Here is a 20,481-nt window from a genome sequence, read left to right on the forward strand (position 1 = left end):
GTTAAATTGTATTTAAATTGAGTCCACAATCGATCCCCATAATATTATTCTTTTATAGAAATACATCCCCAAGTTAGAAGCAATGAGCGTAATACAAATTGTCATATTATAATTAAAGCACTATTATATATTTCTAATGTATTTTTTTCTGCGAGTGCCTTTGAAGTTGTACTTACTTAACATAGATTTCTAATATGAATTATGATTGAATCAATGGTAAGGTTAGATTCCGAAAATACACATTGGGTGCAGCCATTGTAAAATGAACAGAATCATAATCATGATCTTAATAAAGACTGATTTGGTGTTTAATTGCGTGTTGCTAAGTTGGACAAAGTAAAAACGAGGTCCCTGCGTTTCTGGGGTCTAATACAGCACTACGTATCCCAAAATGCCGCGCTGAGCGATGACGACAAAGGGGGCGGGACAACATCTCCCCCCATATTTTATTTACTATATTTATTTATTTATTTCATTTTTTTTTTTCGAGACAAAAATGGAGAGCGACGGCGCTTTACATGTTTGCAAGAGCGTACGGACGATCAAACATTTCGTACTGATGTACCAAGTTATATCGATATGCTAACGAAAATAATGAAACAAGAACCACACAATAGAGTAGGAGAACAATAGCCACGTTCATCCGTCTGTTCAGTCTTTTCTGTTTCGTTTTGGACGTTTCTTTGGGGAATTGCACCGAACCTGCATTAGACACTAAACTGCATTGTTGTGATTATTATTTTTTTTTTTAACGAAGCGATGTTTTGAGACCATGTGCAATCGTTCATGCTTTTTAAGAGCTCTCAGGAACACGCTGTAAGACGTGTTGAGGCTGGGCAAGAGGAAGAGGGCACAGAAATCACTGAATGACACACAAGAAAAATCGCACTGCCTTGCGACCAGAAAGATACTGTTGGTTATCTAGCCATTTTGACAATCGATACATCTGCCCAACCTAGTAACCCAGCTTGAAGGGGTAGCCAGCGCGGTGGCTGGCTATTCTTGTATCAACATGGTGCGCATGTGAACGCGTTGGGAGCCCAGGGAGAAGGAGAAAGAAACAAGGAAAGGAAGAAAGAAGGAAGCGACCGCCGAGCATTGGCTGCTGCTGCTGTAATCCAGGCTGACCCGTTGTCAAATATTATTTCTAATGCGCGACCAAGGAGCATGCGACTGGGCACCAAGAGGTTAGTAGCCAACAACAATGCTGGGCTCCCCGAATCGTTTTCTGCTTGTTCTAACGCAGCTAACAGGCTAGCTAGTCATCTGGCTAGCTGGTTAGCTCATTTGGGGTTAAGAAGATGCTGAGCAATAATATGTTATGAAAGAGGGGGGGTGGTGGTGGTAAATTCGTGTTGCACGGGGAAAGCCATGAGGGCAAAATACGGCGGGGTGACTGTTGGTGGACCGAACTGCGCAAATTTGCGCCGCTCCCTCTCCGCCGAGTATATACAATCAGCAACAATTGTTGGTCGGTGCCTCTGCCGTTGCTAGCCGAGTGGCTAAAACAAGTCCCGTGTTTGCTATCTACGCATCATCATTGTGGTGGACAGCTAGCTCGTTAGCGAGCTAGCCTGTGGAATTTTGCGCCGCCGTGCCTGCCAACAAGCCCATGTGCGCCCAACACCAGAATTTATTTGGGGACATTGTTAGCGTGTTTGTTCGTGACAGATGACTGGCACCGAGGGCGTAAAAGCAGTTCCCTCTCAGCTGGGCAGCTGTGTGAGTAGCTTGTAGGCTAACTATCTAGCCCTGGCTCCTGGAGCAACTGTTGTCAGATTGACTTGTTTTGCTTCGCGAACAGGAGCCAGGCTCTTAATTAAATTGTTTCCTAAAGATAAGGGGCTGCCACAAATATAATCTAACTTTAGCAAGCCGGAACACACCCATTCCTCATTACGGATTAACCAGTTAAAGGTCCTAATGAAAGGAGCTGTTTGTTTTGATTTTGATTTTTTGCAACCCCTTGTTTTATGGTTTTCGTAGGCCCAGGGGTGTGTAACGTGGTTGCATCTTTTAGATTCCTGCAAAACCTCGTCCCCACAGTACATGTATTCTATCAAAGTCCTGATTTAACCATTAAGATTAACCATAACCCACAAACTCAATTTTACCCTGAACTGGCCCTCCCATTTCTGCTCACTAATAAAATATTTTTTTTATTGTAAACATTAATTAGCAAGCATAAGTGGTCCGAACCTAATTCCAGTGCATATGTTTGCAGCAGTTAAGCCTTTCCCTCCTACTATGATTCACAAATTTAACCACGAAATTTAATTGGCCCTCTGCTCATTATGCACCTTGCTGAGTTGTGTATGGTGCAGTCCTTGACATTCATTCTATAAACAGTTGTGGTATTTTTTTTTTTTTTTTTTTACAGATTTGGCAGAGCCATCACTTGTTGCGTTTGTTTTGTTGCTAAGGAATTAAATAATTTGTTAGTGATTTGATTGGAACACATGCCGCAAATACATGTTCATAATCACATCCAATATTCTGTATCATCGGAAACTTATAAAAATATGTAACCTCATTTATCATTCTATTGGTCACATGCCTCACAACTGTTAGTAAATCTGTTTGGTCATCTTAATAACCTCTTCTTTACATTAAATATATGAAAGAAAACAATTGTGACTTCCCAGTTTATCGGCAAGGCTTAGTCTGAAATGCATCTGAAAGGGGAAATTAATTGTGTGTTACAGAGGGAGTAAATTTTTTTTTTTTGCTGCGTATGTATCAGGATTCCTTTCAACATGTATAAAAGCACCCAGTCACTGGATGTTCACTAATGGAAAGTTATCGCAGAATGATCAGTGTTGTCATCCTGAGACTAACACGACTGTAATAATAATTTTTAAAAAATGCCGGAAGAACTTTCTTCTCAACTGTCCATGTCAGGCCACGCCTTCCTTAAGTATGCTTCCACAATAAGAAAGCTTTGTAAACAGTGATTTGGTTTAAAGCTCCGGAATAACCAGTGATTCTATCTTATATATAAAATTTTATGCATATGTAGTGCTTTTGGAGCTTTACAAATGTTAGCAAATGTACAGTACAAACAGTACAAAAATGCTTTGCATTTGGCCTGCAGTGTCATTGCGCAACATGAACCCAAACAATCCTGCTGCTCTCTATATATTTTAGTTCCTTATCCACCCTCAGATAGGAAGCAGCAATTTCATATGTACTTTATATTCTTTGTGTTGCTGCATATGAATGGGGAAAAAAACAACAAATACCTGTCATATGCTTAACATGACTTGCTACATCTGAGTTATGGGATGGTGGTGATTCATGCAGAATGTTAAAGTGCCTGCAGTGATAATAGGCTGAAAGAAAAGGGGGGGGGGGGGGGGTAAGAAAGAATATCTGTTAGTTTCCAGGGCTTTGTGTAAAGTTATGCAACTAGCTCAGGGCTTGTCACATGGGCCCTGGCTAAGAGCAAACCAGCCTCTTTTTTTTTTTTTTTTTTTTTGGAAGAAGAATGCTGTGATTCCTTACTATTTCTTTTAATGAAGAAGAAATTCCCACATCTGTGGACCTCAGGGTTATAAAAGGGCCTTTTGGGACTTCTGTGTCCAAGGCCGGTTTTGCTTCCTACTCAGGTTTTGCACTGGGTGCTTTAATGCATCTTAGGAACCTTCATTAGTTCTGTTGCTGTCATATGTAAGGAGTCTTAAATGTAATGATGAAGATTTAATTTTCATTTTATTTGCACCCTCCTAAACTAGTTGATGCCATTAATGTAAATGTTAAAGCATGTGATGTAAATGATCCTTCAAACTTTTGCTCTCTCGGCTTTCTGGTCCCCCCCCCTCGTTCTGTCTTTTTTCTCTCTTTCTTTCTCTCTTTCTTTCTTTCTTTCTTTCCTCTCTCTCCCTATGCCTCTGGAGCAGTTGATTGCAGAGGGGATGTCAGGCAGTAAGGCTCTGGGTGGGGGGGCTCGGCGGCGGCGGACGCGTTGCCGGCGCTGTCAGGCCTGCAAGCGGACCGAGTGCGGTGAGTGCCACTTCTGCAAGGACATGAAGAAGTTTGGTGGCCCCGGGCGGATGAAGCAGTCATGCCTCCTGCGACAGTGCACAGCGGTGAGTGAGTGTGTGTGTGTGGGGGGGGGGGTCACACTCATAACCTCAAACACACTTTCAAACAAGCATTATGATACTCATACCCATCCTTGGGGGTATCTCTGCAGAATCAGGATCCTGAATAGCTTATGTATATTCATGTGAAAAGCTGTTTTCGATATATGCCTCCTTATGCCAGCAATTTATGAAGTTTATGCCCCATCAGCAATGCTCAGTTTGAGTTTAATGGTCCTCTGCCTTGCAACTGACGTGATGAAAGCTGTTGTCTCTGCAGACAAAAAAGAACTGCAGGTAAATACGCCTGCGGATTGGCTTTTGTATTTACGACACAAAATGGAAGGCGGCCTTTCAGCTTATGTTACCTGTTACACAAATCTAGCCATGCCGGTGTGAGATGGATGTGAAAGCAGAGCGTTTCCAAACAGGCTGCTGACATGCCTTGACCTGCATCCCTGTCAAACAAAGCAGGAAAGCTGTTTTAACCAGTAAACTAGCTTTCACTCACCTTGCATGCGCTGACAGTTGCGTGCAAAACAACAAAGATTCGCCTGCCATGAGCTAATATGATATGGATTAGAAACTGTACTAATGTCACGAGAATTGGCTTTTTCTACAGCAGTTTGAAATCTTTTCCTCAATACGCACACTCACAATGACAATCAGGCTATGAGAATCCATTCTCTGTGAATGATTATAATGCTTATGGCAGGGATATGAAAAAATATCATTATATATTTGATATGTAATAGTAATTATACTATAATTATTATAGTATTATAATATAATTATATTAGGTGTGTAGGGGCCAACCTGAGATTGTATCTGCATGGTTAGTTTTATTCTCATTAAGCAGTGCAGTGATAATTATAGAAATGTAAAACAGCGCTCTTTTAGGTTTTTTTTTTTTGGTTACACCTGGACTGTCTGCAGAATTTCTGTAAGTTGTTAGCAGGCACGCTGTTTACCAGCGCTCTACACACACTGAAATTATATGGTAGATTTTTAGTTTTGCTGCAGCATCGCAGATTAAAGCAACTCCTTTCAAGAATGCTGCCTGAAAACTTCAAACGTGATTGCTGTATTTAAAAAAAATTTCTTGGCAAGCACAGATTTTTATATATATATATTTGTTATTATTCTTTGATACTGGCTTTGAGCTGCTGTCAAAAGAAGCCCTGCATCTGTTGTGACTAATAGCCAATAACAATGGTCGACAGCGGAGCGAGAGGGGGAGAGAGCGCGCTCTCTCCACACAGCGGAGGAAGCCGGGAGAAATGTGTCAGGTCAGGACGCAGCACCTCGCTGCGGTTTGGGAAGAGAAGTAGTGTAGCCATTTGTTCTGGGCTCGTTGCTTCACGCTCGTGGCTCTGCTGTCGGCTGGAGGCCGACACCAGAACGGCACAGTGCTGGCGAAGGAAGTGAGGGGGTGACTTGTCAAAAACGACCACGATTTGAACCTGACAAAGCGTCAATGGTGTTTTTGTAAGGTTGGAATACAAGTGTATCAATACAATTTTATTAAATATTATTAAAGCTCTTAAAATTCACATTTTTGGGTTTAAACTGCATCTGGATTGGGCCACACGTTGTTATCTGTTTGGTTTGTATGTGTGTATTTTTCACCTGCAGTCATGTGATAAGACCAGGATGTCTCAAAGGTATTTGTAAGAATGAAAGTGACGTGTCTGAAACCCAATTTTAGAATTGGTAGCCCTTACAGCACTGCCAAAAATTGGCATAATCACCACAGGTTTTACTGAGGCGGAGGCTCTCATATGATTAGATCCGAGACTTTTATGAACGATATATATTTTATCTGGAAATAATCAATCCAGTATGAGCCCAACACCTCCCATTAAAGCTGCTGCTCTCTCTTGATTCTTCTGTGGTGAAGCATCTTTTGCAGGGTCTTTTTACAGTATGTGCCAACAGAGAGTGGGAGTTGGATGCTGCCTATTCTGCCAGGCAGGTTACCTCATGCTTGCCTGTGGACTGATTCATAATATGACCGAGATCAGGATTCTGTAGTAGATTCACATTTTGGTGCTTGTCACATTCGAGCAGTGACCTTCTGCTCTTTCTTGCTGAAAGGAGAGCTTTCTCCCGAATGCTGTTTTTTGTATGTTGTGCAGAATGGCCGATGATCTCCACTGTTATGGTTTGATATAATACAGGCAGGGAATGCTTGTCATGCTGTGTCATGTTGGCCTGTTTTTCGGTTAAAAGAATCTAGGTGACATTGCAAAGCCCACCGAGTTCACATTACTCATTACAGCTCCTTTTCAGCCTTCACTTTCAGTCGTGAATACTGGATTTTTTCCTCTTAAATCCAACAGCTTTAACTTTTACTGATGAGCCTTTTTTTTTTTTAATAGCAGCTTGCTGAATGCAGCCACAGTCTGCTGACACAAACCTGACCCTAACTTACTCAGTCATGTACAACAAGCTGATTATTAGCAACGTTTGATTATTAGCAACATAATAACATGGATTATCCATTACACTTTTTAGTATTAAGTGCTGTAAGCTTATGACAAACTAGCAGAACAGGACTGACACACTGCGTTAAAAAACACCTTGCATAATTTGAGGTTGAAATGTTTCTTACTTGTCCATTTGGAAGATTTATTGCTTCTTTTTTTTTTTTTTTTTTTTTTTTTGTCTTGTCCACATGATTCAGATGAAGTCAGCTTCTTGCTATTTTATGAAAACTCACAGCACAACATTTGTGTGTCAGTGCATAATTTTTTTCCCCGTTTTCAATGTCTGCGGCCCTGCAGCCTGTGCTGCCCCACACGGCGGTGTGTTTCTCCTGCGGGGAAGCGGGGAAGGAGGACACGGTGGACACAGAGGAGGAGAAGTTCAGTCTCTGCCTGATGGAGTGCACCATCTGCAACGAGATCATCCACCCCAGTTGCCTCAAGGTAGGTGCACGTGTGAGAAAAGGTCGTCAGTTTATTATGTTTGAGTGGATGCATGGAGTCCGTGTCTTGCATTTGTGTGTCCGCGTTGCCGACTGACCTGAATGGATCTCTGTCTGCAGATGGGTAAAGCGGAGGGAATTATAAACGATGAGATTCCCAACTGCTGGGAGTGCCCCAAGTGCCATAAAGAGGGCAAGACCAGTAAGGTAAGGTGTTATATCCTCACATGGGTAGAAGTGATGGAACTGTGTGAAATAAATATTTTATCCAATAATTGGCCTCATTCAGTTTAGTTTTCATTTGACACTCTGCAGGACCAGGGTGACGGCCAGGGGAAGAAGCGGACAGACAACGGGGAGGTGAGTCGATGGAAGCTGACTGACGATCCGCCGCCCAGCAAGAAGAAGCCGCCATCGCTGGAGGATGGAGTTCGTCAGGACGGCCACAAACGCAAGAAGGAGAAGGACCTTCCGCAGGAGAGTGGGCCAAAGAAAAAGGTGTGTGTGTGTGTGTGTGTGTGTGTGTGTGAGAGAGATGTGTCCCTGTCAGCCAGTGTGGGCTAGACATGAGATGTCAAGCTGTCTCTGTCCGCTTTTACCACTGATATTAGGTGAAAATGTCAGAGAAATACTGGCCTTTTTTTTTTTTTTTTTTTTTTTTGGTCCCCCTCTTTCTTCCTCTTGCTTGTCTTTTTTTTTTTTTTTTCCTCCACGCTTTCTCCCTTTTTACAGATGAAGCGTGCACGTGAAAAACACCTGAAAAAGGTATGGCACTGCGTCATCAAATGCCATTACCCATTCCCCCCGTCCTGCCATAATGCCATGAGACGTGTTTCACCTAGTTCAGTTTTTTATTTTTATTTTTTAAGAGGCAACAATCAGCATCAGTTGGTCTCCAAACTGCATCTGCTTCATAAAATCGTTCTCTGTTCCTGAATCCTGTCCACCTTGAATATGTACTGTGGGTGCAGTACAGGTACAGGTCTTTTGTAACTGAAGCACTAGCTTGCAGCGGTCCCCCTCCCTCTAGCTGTGCTTCTGCCACCATTGCTGAACTCTGGTCTGGATTTTTTTTAATCTTTGCCTCACCTCTGGCAACAAAAAAAAAAGGAAGCTATGACATGTACTGTTAAAACCAGACAAGGCTCTATACCAGTGTTTCTCAAACTTTTCATGAAGTGTATCACCTCGAAAATATTTGGCTCAATGAATTTTAGCAATAATCTCTTGATGTACCGGACAAAAGTACCACCAGTTTGGGAACTGAAGATCTATTTATTTGGTAGATGCTACTGGTAACAGGGTATTCTTAAAATGAACATTGTGTGTTTTGTGCTGGTGTCATCTAGTGCTATAATGAAAACTGTATTCTCCGGTTGTTCTCCGGTTGAACAAGAAGTTATAACCTACTGAATGATGCTCATTCATTTGTTTGTTTGTTCATTCAGTCGTTCAGGCGCGGTTTTTCTTTTGATGTTCGTTTTGAAGTTTTTATATTTTTCCCCCTTCTCTTCAGAAACAGAAGCCCAGCTCTGATGCCTCCGAGACCAATGGCCCAAACTCATCCTCCACTGGGGGTCAGGGGTCAGGAGGAGGGGCCAACTCCACAGCATCCACAGCCTCAGCAGCCAATCAGGACCAGCGGTCACATCAGCGGGAGAAGCTGGAGCGCTTCAAGCGGATGTGCCAGATGCTGGAGCGCGCCCGTGACTCCACCTCTTCCAGCTCCTCCAGCTCTGAGTCCGACTCTGAATCAGACTCTGACTCTCCATCTGCCGGTGCAGCCTCTGACCCCCCCTCGTCCCCTGTCGCATACGGAAACAGCAACAGCAGTGCCCGAGAGAGGGAGCGAGAGCGAGAGAGGAACCGGCGTCTGGCGGCACTGGGCTTCAGCGCCAGCGAGGACTCCGAGGCCGATGGTGGAGGAGAAGACGAGCGAGATGAACGAATAGACGAGTCTGCGGACAAAGCTGGCCGACGGAGGGGGGACGGGCCACCCCCTCGCGGACGAAAGACCACTCTTACTGAGCCAGAAGATGAGGACGGGGACAGGGGGCGCAAGCCAACACCTCTGCCCCCACCCTCGCCACTTTCTTCCAGCCAATCACAACCTTCTTCAGGCCACAGTGGACCTTCACCCACTCAGGATGGTTTTTCATCGTCCTCCTCAGCTAAACGCAGTAATGGCCAGGAGCCACGTAATGGACGCACGCGGGCCGGTGGACGTGAAACGCAGGAGAAGGAGAACACAAGCAGCGGAGGAGGGCTGGCCAACCACCGGCACACGGGGAAGGGGAGCCGCGGGAGCAAGATCCGCAGCGGCAACCGCCAGAGCCAGCAGAACACGACCGGCAGCCCTGCGCCAGTCAGTAGAACAGGCGGGGGTGCGGTGTCAAGCGCCGCCAACGGAGGCGGGGCACTGTTACTGGGCAACCCAGCCGGGGGATTGGCCGCATCCCCGCGCTCCCAGCCCTCACGCTTGGCGCCATCGCAGCGCTCGCAGCTGATGAAGCGTAGCCCGCCGGCCGTGCCCTCGCCCCCGCGGCCCATGCAGATGGAGCGGCACCTGGTCCGGCCGCCGCCCGCCTGCCCCGAGCCCCACTGCCTGCTGCTGGATGGGGGCACCTCGCACGTGCTGCCCAGAGACGTGTGGCTGCGCGTCTTCCAGCATCTCACCCAGAGGGAGCTCTGCGTCTGCATGCGCGTCTGTCGCACTTGGAGCCGCTGGTGAGCTTTGCTTTGGGGGTTAAAGGTCAAACACCAGGCAGCTCCTCATCATACTCACATGTTGAAATAATCTTCCATGCTGTCATAAAGACTTTACGGCTGCATAAAACCCCATTGCTGCATTACTCGGCTTTGTAACTAGCAGTGAATTAAATGCTGAATGAAATCTTAACCTTAAAATCACCATCTCCAATTTAACACATCAAACTAATGGGGCGGTGGTGGCCTAGCGGTTAAGGAAGCGGCCCCGTAATCAGAAGGTTTCCGGTTCGAATCCCAATCCGCCAAGGTGCCACTGAGCAAAGCACCGTCCCCACACACTGCTCGCCGGGCGTCATGGCTGCCCACTGCTCACTCAGGGTGATTGGTTAAATGCAGAGGACAAATTTCACTGTGTGCACCGTGTGCTGTGCTGCTGTGTATCATATGTGACAATCACTTCACTTTACTTTAATAGCAGCACAATCAGTGCAGTCCAGTTTGAGTGGTATTTGTCATCTACATTCTGTAATATTGAAATATGTTTTGATGATCTGCCAGTATTAATATAAAAGAACATTTGAGTAGCTACAGTTTCCTCCAGTTCCAATTATTTAAATTATTTAACCATTTTCTACAAATAGTTTTTTTTTTTGCAATTATTAAAATATCATATATCCATGATAAATTTCTGATGTCAAATTAACCAAAAAGAATTCAAGTGCATGCTTTATCAGTAATTTAAATATTAGATCATACTGCTCAGCCCTGTATGTGTTTGATAAACTATTCTGAGAATTTTTACCAGTCATTAGTGAAAGTGAAGGTGAAGCGATTGTCATTGTGGAACACTGCAGCACAGCACACGGTGACACAACCAAATGTGTGTTCTGCTTTTAACCAGCAATGGGCAGCCATGAATGGTGCCCGGGGAGCAGTGTGTAAGGACTGTGCTTTGCTCAGTCGCACCTTGGCGGTTCGGGATTCGGGCTTCTGATTATGGGTTTGTTTCCTTATCCGCTGGGCCACGACTGACCTGTCTCCTCTTTTCTGCTGTGATATTCTCCATAACGACAAAAATAGTGATGACAAAGGCTTTAATGACCCACCCCAAACACACACACACAAACACACACACTTTTAATACTGCAGTTAAAAATTCAGTGGGAAGGGAATTACCCTTAAGTCAGTGCACCGATTTAGCTGCTTACACAAAAAAGTTCAGTTTGTTTTTGTTGCTTTTTGGTGACTTTTGTAACTTTGCTGACTGCATCCACTTCTTCCCCCTCTCTGCAGGTGTTGTGATAAGAGGCTATGGACCCGCATTGACCTGAGCCGGCAGCGCTCAATCACCCCTCCCATACTTAGTGGAGTAATCCGTCGGCAGCCCGTCTCGCTCAACCTGGGCTATACCAACATTTCCAAGAAGCAGCTCATGTGGCTCATCAATCGCTTACAAGGTACAAGATGGTGCTTTTTAAATTGTGCATGATCATGGGCTGATTCTTCAATTAAATTGCATCTAATTGAATTTTATGTGATGAAAAAGTTAATATTATAATTTAATATGACTAGACAGGTTCAAATGGATAAGTTTGACCAAAAGGATTGTTATGATATTTTTTAAATGATCTCAATCCTAGATTTGCCAAGACTTAGGAAACCTGACTGAGAGAGTGATTTAATTCAAAATATTCTGTATGCCATACCACCAAACCTGCCTTTTTGGCCATTGTTTTACATTTATGGCAACTTATAGATTTGAGATGGAAGCTTACCAAGTTACTCAAGATACAGTGCATGCGAAAAGTATTTACCTCACATCACTTTTCCCACATTTTGTTACAGAATTAAATTTTACACACACCACCCCATAATGATAATGTGGAAAAAAAAGTTTACTTGAAGTTTTGGCATATTTTTAAAAAATAAAAAAAATGAAACAGAACATAAGTATTCATGGCCTTTGCCATGAAGCTCAAAATTGAACTCAGATGCCTCCTGTTTCCCCTGATCATGCTTGTTCATGTCAGAGAACACACAAAGGTTACAGAAAAATTTCTGCTGCTTTCCCAATTAGCACAGTGGCTTCAATCATCCGTACAATGTGCAGACACATCCTGGATGAAAACCTGCTCCAGAGCGCTCTTCAACTCAGACTTGGGCGACAGTTGATCTTTCAGCAGGACAACGACTCTAAGCACACAGCCAAGGAGTAACTTCAGGATGACTCTGTGAATGAGTGGCCCAGCCAGTGCTCAGACTTGAATGCGATCTCTGAGATGGGAGATCTTAAAAGCGCTTCCCATCCAACCTGATGGAGGTTGAGAGGTGCAGCAAAGATGAATGGGCCAAACTGGCCAAGGATAGGTGTGCCAAGCTTGTAGCATCATATTCAATAAGGCTGTAATTGCTGCCAAAGGTGCATCAACAAAGTATTGAGCAAAGACTGTGAACACTTATGTACATGTGATTTTCTTAGTGTTTTTATTCATTTATTAAATAAATTTCACATTGTCGTTATGGACAACACAAATGCACAATGCATTTAATCAATTTCAGAATATGGCTATAACATAAAATGCGGAAAAGGTGATGCGCTGTAAATTCTTTATTATTTATTTATTCTCATTTAAAAAAAAATTTTATGTAAATTGTGTGATGTCCTCTATTTCCTGAACTTTTTTTTGTGCTTTCTTGATCACCTAGCAATCTTTCTAGATTAAAGTAGAACTGAAGGTATTATCACGGGTATATCTCATTCTGGTGATATACTAGCCAACAGTGGTCTTCTGCGGTGTTTGTTTTTGTGGAAGTCAGCCGGAAAGCATGTTTGCTTTTTTTGACAGCTAATTATCGGACATAGGCTAGTGTTCACACATGGCTGCTCGACACGCGGATCAGCAGACCTGCCTCCTCATAATCACCACGTTGTTATTCTGTTGGCTTTTGAAAGATGGCAACTTCAGCCTTCCAGTCAGTTTTCGTTAAAAAAAAAAAAAAAAGTGGCCCGGAGTGCTGTACAGACATCCAGCCAAGTGATCAGGGAAAGGCTGAGGATTCGAAGTATTTAGACTTTTCTTTTCTTTTATTAAGACAACCTCACAGGTAGTTTACAGCACCTCTCTGACCTGGCTCACAGCCGCTGCTGCTCAAGCATTTGATAGTTTGTCAATACGCTGTTTACTAGGAAGCCGAATAAATCATATTCTTACAATTAGAGCTCCAAAAAGCTATAGTGGTGATAAGTCATGGGCTTTTTAAATCTCTTGCCATTTTTCAAAGAAAGGAATTGCTGGAGCTGCGCTTCCTTCAGGGGGAAATGGACTTGCAGATGGGCTTCCAATGCAGCAAGATCTCACGAAAAACATCTGTTCAGCCATGTATTTATGTTAAGTTCAGCTTCTCTGTGTAAAGTTACCATGTTCTTCTGTAGGACTGCTGGAGCTGAATGTGTCGGGATGCCCATGGTCGTCGGTGTCGGCGCTGTGCCAGGCTGTGTGCCCGTGCCTGCGTTTGCTTGACCTCAGTCGGGTTGAAGACCTCAAAGACTCCCACCTGAGGGAGTTGCTGGCTCCGCCCCCCGGCGACACACGGTCAGGTAGGTCACCTGTATGTAACCGTAGTTGCAGCCCACTGTTTCTCTTTATCATTTATTTCTGTTGCAGATATGTGTTTTCTTTATATGGAGGGAAAATTGCAGCTGTGAGTAATGTCATTTTTTTTTTTTTTTTTGTCAGATGCTTGCTACCACTGCCGTTTGACTCCTATACAGTACACTTAATCTGTTATTCTGGATTATTGTAATGTCCGCAGTCAGACCTGGCCATCAAGGTTCCCATTTATATTATCCAAATGAGGAGCCCTGCATGTAGTTTCCTACCCTAGTCCTATAAAGATCGGAGACCCCATATGGCTCCCTGTGAGTGTTTGGTTTGAAGAGGTACACCAGTGTTGTATATCATCTGTTATTAGTCTTGATTGATTGCTTTGGCCAACTAATGTAATTATGGTGCATGCTGCTACTGACTGACTACATTTTGCTTTGCTTCACCTGTTGATTGGTTTAAAACACATGCTAGACGCTTGATTTTACCCTACAAACTGCATTGAATTACATTGCATTTATTTGGCAGATGTTCTGTCCAAATGAAGAATGACATTCAATATTTGAGCTTTGGAATGAGCATAAGTGCCAAAATCTTTTAATACAACGTAATGCATTGAGATGAAGTAAGTAGTGTGAATGATGATGTTAAAGCATTGGCAGGGGAGGTGCTCTTAATGCCTAATTTCCACTACACTGGGGCTGGGGCCAGGTGTCGGTTTTGGTGCTCGGCCGGTACTGAACTGGGAACCAACCGGGAACTGGTCGCATTTACACTAGACCGCCAGCACCTAATTTTGTTACATCGTAACAAAAGTCTTTTGGAATCCATATACCTAGAATTAATTTCTTCAGCGCTCCATGTTTCTGGACTTAAGCTGTCCACCATTTTCTTCTAAAGCTACCTTGTTCGTAAGGTGATCGTCATTGTGAAACACAGCACACAGTGACACAACAAAATGTGTCCTCTGCTTTTAACCATCACCCTTGGTGAGCAGTGGGCAGCCATGACAGGTGCCCGGGGAGCAGTGTGTGGGGACTGTGCTTTGCTCAGTGGTACGTTGGCGGATCTGGATTCAAACCGGCAACCTTCTGATTACGGGGCCACTTTCTTAACCACTAAGCCACCACTCCCCCGGATGCCACGTTAGGTCACAAGCTCTCGCTACTACACCAGCAAAGTTAAGGGGCCAGTTCAGTGCTTGCTTTTGGGCACCGGCACCAAGATTTTTCTGTGGGAAAGCACAGCACTGGTTCCAAAAATTGGGAACCAGCATGGAAACCAGAGCAGTGGAAAAGGGGTGTAAGAAGATGTATGTGGTTCCACAATTTGTAGACCCTGAGGTCATACTTCTACACAGGCATGACTAACTTGAATTGGATTCAGGTGGCCATGGGTTGCCAATGACTGTAGATGCTTTAGTGTTGAGTGGCTTTAAATCATTGAGCCTCCGCTCAGGGTGTGTTAGGTATGGTTAACATCTTTGCTTGAGCGGCGGGGAAGACAGTGGACTCCAGTTCCTCTTTCCTGCATTCTTTTACACTCCCCCACATCTGGTTCATCCGAGAGTGCAGTGAGCATTTTTGCCTTTTCAAAATACAGGTCATGGTGAGAGCAGAGGGGGGCGGTTCCAAAATGTGACTGAGCTGCGATTGGCTGGGCTGGAGGTGACGGACGCCATGTCACGGCTGCTAGTGCGCTACCTGCCCCACCTGACCAAGCTGGACCTGAGTCAGTGCGGCAACATCACAGACCAGACCGTCCTCACACTGACCTCCCCGATATCCCCGCTGAGAGAGAGCCTCACACACGTCAACTTGGCAGGTACAGACCCACAATGCACAAATTTGCACAAAACATTAAATCGGTCTCCCTCGTCCCATCAACACGGCACGGACATCACAAGGCCCTTCAATTTGTCCAGTGGTATCTTAGCTGCAGATCCTATACGTCCGGTAAGATGTGAGTTGGTTTCTCCGTGGATAACACTTGTTTTCCCAGGACAATCCACACATGCTCGGTTAGATTGATATCTGGAGAACTTGTTAACGCCTCAAACTCTCTTGTTTGGACTTCAAACCACTCCTGAGTAATATTTGAGTTATGACAGGGCACATTTACCCTCCTGAAGGAAGCCTTCAGGTAATACCTTTTACATGTACAAACATGGTCTGCAACAATGTTTTGGTAGGTGATATTTGTCACGAATTGCAGAACCCAAGATTTTCCAGCAGAACATTGCCCAGAACGTCACACTCCCTCTGTCATATTTTATTCTCTCCCATAGAGCATCTATTGCGATGGCAGCACTAAATAATTAACACAATTTTAAAGAAAATGATTCTTCAGACAAGGACACATTTCTCCTTTGGACCAGTTTCGATGTGGTCATTGTGGCAGTGGACAGGGGTCACCATGTTTGTGTGCACAAAGATGTGCTGCATAATGTTCGGACACCTTTCTTGTCATTTAGTGTTCAGCTGTTCTGTTGGATTAGACCTGACAGGCTAACTTTCACAGCTAACATGAGTCTTGGATGCTCATGATCCAGACTTTTTCTTCATCTCTGTTTAGATCATTTGTCTAGTTGTATAGACCATCTCAATTTGGCTGCTTGTTGACGTACAGACCTAGAGCACAGCACTGTTTTACTTGTGCTGTTGAATCAAGATGAATTATGTTACTGAATTTACTTGTCAGTGGTTTTTAATGTTGTGTCTGTTGTAAACAAAGTGCATGTGTATTTTCATTAATGGGTGAAATTAAGGTAATAATCAGCAAGAGGCTAATCGCTCACTCACGCTTTCAAGTGGTTTTATTGCATTCATAATATGGTGACACCTTTACATCAGGGACTCTCGTATACTATGAATACAGTCACTGATTTAAGATAATAAACACAAATAATTAATAAACAGGCGATTGCCTTGCAACTTGTCAGAAAAAGCTGCTTTGTTCACTATAGCCATATACATTTAATTGTACCTCGGCCAGTCAGATTTGAGCAGTGTAGTTGCATAACTTCTCCTGTGCTCCTTATTTATAGTTAGTTTATTGAAAGAATGATAAATTCCAAAAACATTTTCTTGCCGTTGGGCAAGCTTTTAATCATATATCAACCAGACAGCTACTTTGCTTTCTCGCGTGTGCCCGAATTTTCTGCTGATGCACCAGACCTATATAGAGGACAGCCTCTGAATCTCCGCACATTGGGGAAGAGCTTAGTGTGTTATCTGGCCTAATTTCTCCCCCCCCCCCCCAATCTCTCTCTTCTCTCCATCAATTTGGTTTCTTTTTCTGTTCCTGTCCCCCCCCCCCCCCCCTCCTGCAGGCTGCGTGAAGGTGACTGAACAGTGTCTTCCGCTACTGCGGCGCTGCGCCTCTCTGCAGAGCGTGGACCTGCGCTCCTGCGGCCTGCTGGCCCCCGAGGCCGGCCAGCTCCTCTCCTTCCCCCTCGACAGAACGCTGCTGAAGAACAGCTAAGGGCCCTGCAGCTCAAACCTACACTACAGACGGACACGCGGAGGGCAAAGGCGCGAGCCATAGTTGGAGAGTACGGGACGTACGCAGGAGGAGAGGGGCTGGACGAGCTACCTGGCTTGTGAATGGACACCTAGCAGGGACGACGACAAATTAGCATGTACATATTCAGTATCTGTACAATGGGTGTGTGTATATAAATGTAGTTTACTATAAATTATCCACTGTCTGCTCACCTCCCCGCCTTCACCAAGCCCGAGCTTCGCCCGCTACCGCTAAGGAAAATGGGGGGGCAAGTTCCCCCTCTGCCGCTCCCATCCCGCCTGCACCCCCTTTGCTTTTTTTTTTTTCTCCTGACCGTTACCGTGACCGTTGCATCCCGGCAAACGCGCGGCCGACCATCTCCAACCAACTCCTGCATATTTGCACTCCATAGCGGACAAGCACTCCTGCCCGATTCCTTCTCCTCACGCGCAAGACTACAACGAATGTACTGAACGCCGGAGGGGGGCCGTCCCTCTGAGCTCCAGCTCTGATTCACCGACAGACTTTGGGCCGGTGTTGGTGTGTGTGTGAGTGAGTGAGTGAGTGAGTGAGTGAGTGTGTGTGTGTGTGTGTACATGTGCGATAGAGGTTAACAGTGTTAATGTGACCATAAACAAGTGGGAGATGCCCTTTTCTCTGTCTCTTCATCTCTTGCAGCTCCTTTATTCTTTGAGCCCAGGGAATGGCTTATATCAATGGTTGTGAACATGGCAGAGAATGTTGGGCAGTCCCTGAGAAGACGAGTGGACGACGGAGAAACTGTCAGGGACTTGTCCAGCCCTCCATCTGCCAAATGTGCCATCCCTCTCTTTTTTTTTTTTTCCCTTTTGTTTACCCTCCCAATGTGCCATTCACCTGGAGCCTGCGATCCCCTTCTGTTCTTTTTTTCTTTCCTTTTCAGTAACACCGCATTTTTAATCAGGAGAAGGAATTACTTTCCACTTCTCTGCTCCACTGCAGCCTGGTTAAGGTGTGGACAGTAGGAACCAGCCATGATGCAACCGTTTAACTGATCCGGACCATCGGGGTCCAGCACTCTGAGACCATGTGCCCTAAAGCTGACTACACTGTGGACCCCTGATCAAGGGTCCGCCACGGTGCTGCACTGAGTAGGGCTGAAAATTACACTCCTGTCAGCTCTGCCCCAACCATCTCTGCCATGGGGCACTGGGCATTTCCGGGGGGGCGCTGACGGTTTTGACCTCTGCCTCGTGTTCTGGCGACTGGCTCCTCGTCCCCCCTTAAAAGTTCTTTAGTGCATCCAATACGGGATAGGGGGTGGGTGGGTCGACCCTGAAGTCGGAACAAGCTGCTCACCTTTTAAAACTGAGCGGCTGTCTACCCGGTTCCCCTTGCCCCGGCTGGCACTAGCACTCCTGTCAGGCCCGATGCTGCTCAGCTGGTCCTGGCTTCAACTTCTTATACACCAGTACTGATATGATATGAGCATAGCTAATAATTACCATGTTTTGTCCTGTAATCCACTTTTCTTCCAAATTTGACACACTATGGTGATGTGCCCAACACCAAAGACCAGCTCAGTATTAATCTCTACATGCGTTCTCAGTAAGAAGGACATTGTTGAAGGACATTGTTGTCCACGAGTTGTGCTAGATGACTCCTACAAAAGCCACACCCACAGACAGAGAGCCGGGTTGACCATATCAGGCCTTGTTGAGATGGAATTGGCTGTGGGGATCTCACAAGGGGTCAGCATTGACCAGGTCGCACATATCAGTTGAGGCGCTGCAACAGGAGTAGTATTCGTGTTGGACACATCGCACTGTGGCCCTGGTTTCTTAGCAGATCGAACATGGGGACCCAGGGCCAGTATTATAAGGTATCAAAGTGTGCTGGCGGCGTACGAGATTCGTGTTGGTGTATTTACTCCCAGCCCGTCCTGTTTTGGCTGCGTTTGGCCTCGGTCATCGGCGTGAGAGTTGGGAAGCAAAATCCCAGAATGCAAAGCCTCAAAGTCATCAGATGAGACCTTCTCAGTTTTTATTTCTCCCCACCCGTCTCCCCTTTTATTCAGCAGGTCCTTGCTTGACACATTCGATTGAGATTTAGTCTCTGACAAACAACTGCAGCGGGGCAATCATTCGGCAACACGACAAACCAAAAGAAGTTCTAGTCTACATCAGCCTTTTTTTTTGTGACCACTTTGATGTTTAACACCAAAATTTTGCTCCCCCCTACCCCTTTGTTTTCTATATATAATTTATTGCATGTCCAACGTTTAACTGTCATATTGACAAATTGATGTCTGATGTGCATATTAGTCTTCAGTGGTGAATGGGAGACTACAGACAAAATGTTACGTGGCACTAAGTCAATAAATTGTTCTGTGTGTTTTGAAACTCTGAGAAGGAGGATATTAAATGGCGGCTTGTGTTGAGTGCTCTTCAAATAGTTTAACGATCAAAGACCAGTCCAGCCGAATGTGAACAGTCAAATCAAGTATTACTTAACGCTTTAGGTAATAATCAGCGTATCAGTCTTTGCAGCCGTTTTGCTCACCGTCAGTGAGACGCCCTCCCTCACCTTATTTCCCTTTTTCTTTGCATTGTCAAATATTGTTGCTCGATCAGAGCATCCCAAGGACCAGGGTGGGAGATCAGACTCGGAGTGCCTGCTGTTACCACAACCCCCCCCCCCCCCCCCCCCCCCCCAAAAAAAAAAAAAAGTAAAAATGCACAGGAGAGCCTGTGTTTGACTGCAGCGTAATTTGACTGAAGTAGCAGCGTCAGAAATGATGTTGGGCTCGTGTGATATTCCTTTTCTTATTGCCTTCTTCCTTTCCGATTGTAGTTGACCCTTCACCTTGTCCCCCCTCGTGTAGGGTCGGGACCTGACAGCACTGCACCCAGATGTACTGTACGCACTGGATTGGATCAGTATGTTCACAATCACTATAATCATCTCTTGCCAAAATTCCATTTTTTTTTTCAGGGGCATTTTGTTTTGTATTCGTTTCTTTTCTTCTTTTTGGTTTTCAATGTTTTGTTCATGGTTTCTTCCATTATGTTGATCAAAAATGGGAAGTAAAGCAGAACAATGAGAAAAAAAGATAGACAGAAAATGAAAACAAAAAGAAAACAACTCAAGGCAGCTACTAGAATGACTACTGTAAAAATAAAAATGAAATAAAAACCAAGGGGTTTGTTTTTATGTGCCTTTGTTTCCGTTTCTTGAAATGGTGCACATGCTGGACAGCCAAAAACTGATGTACTAATTATTGTAACGTCATAGCGGCACATGAATTATTCATTTAGCTGTGGGGCTGAAGGTAGGGAAGCGTACATTCACTTTTACTGATAAAGTTATGAGAATTACTTTATTGCTTTCAGAATTGAATCTGAAGCCGCGCTGGATTAAACGATGCCTGTGCATCAGTCCAGCCAAAAAAAAATAAATGCACTATAGAGCTGGGTCGTATGCCAAGCGAAAGAGCCCTTCTAATTTAATTTGAGTGCCAACATCTACTATTGAGCAGGAATGTTTATCATTTATGACGTCATCAACTATTATTACTGAGCAGATCCAGGCGGTGATGCGTTTCTGGGCTTTAGTGACATCCTGTGGCGGGCAGCGGAATAGCAAGTTGCACCAGATTGGCTCGTCTTCCTGC

General features: G+C 44.7%; 1 protein-coding gene across 5 annotated transcripts; it reads left to right on the plus strand.

The window, feature by feature from the left end:
• Positions 1-495: 495 nt before the first annotated feature.
• Positions 496-19,906, plus strand: fbxl19 (F-box and leucine rich repeat protein 19). Of its 5 annotated transcripts, none has more exons than XM_028985108.1 (10): positions 496-1,187; positions 3,910-4,088; positions 6,869-7,012; positions 7,132-7,218; positions 7,327-7,509; positions 8,528-9,738; positions 11,014-11,177; positions 13,154-13,318; positions 14,928-15,149; positions 16,657-19,906. In XM_028985108.1, the coding sequence occupies exons 1-10, from the start codon at positions 1,151-1,153 to the stop codon at positions 16,806-16,808; spliced, it is 2,544 nt and encodes an 847-aa protein (XP_028840941.1). In that variant the 5' UTR covers positions 496-1,150; the 3' UTR covers positions 16,809-19,906. The 5 variants fall into 5 exon arrangements, with proteins under 5 accessions (XP_028840941.1, XP_028840942.1, XP_028840943.1 ...); XM_028985109.1 differs by having other exon boundaries at positions 3,900-4,088; positions 16,657-19,905; XM_028985110.1 differs by lacking the exon at positions 16,657-19,906 and adding an exon at positions 13,386-13,422 and having other exon boundaries at positions 14,928-15,070.
• The last annotated feature ends 575 nt before the right edge of the window (positions 19,907-20,481 follow it).

This window comes from Denticeps clupeoides, chromosome 7 (assembly GCF_900700375.1).
Source record: "Denticeps clupeoides chromosome 7, fDenClu1.1, whole genome shotgun sequence".
In the NCBI taxonomy this organism is placed as follows: Eukaryota; Metazoa; Chordata; class Actinopteri; order Clupeiformes; family Denticipitidae; genus Denticeps; species Denticeps clupeoides.

What these genes read in the sequence shown, in the direction of transcription:
- fbxl19 (XM_028985108.1), top strand. Translation starts at nt 1,151, where the DNA reads ATGCGCGACCAAGGAGCATGCGACTGGGCACCAAGAG. An exon ending in ATGCGACTGGGCACCAAGAG is followed by an intron (nt 1,188 to 3,909) that starts GTTAGTAGCCAA and finishes AGTTGATTGCAG; the next exon opens with AGGGGATGTCAGGCAGTAAG. An exon ending in AAGAGGGCAAGACCAGTAAG is followed by an intron (nt 7,219 to 7,326) that starts GTAAGGTGTTAT and finishes GACACTCTGCAG; the next exon opens with GACCAGGGTGACGGCCAGGG.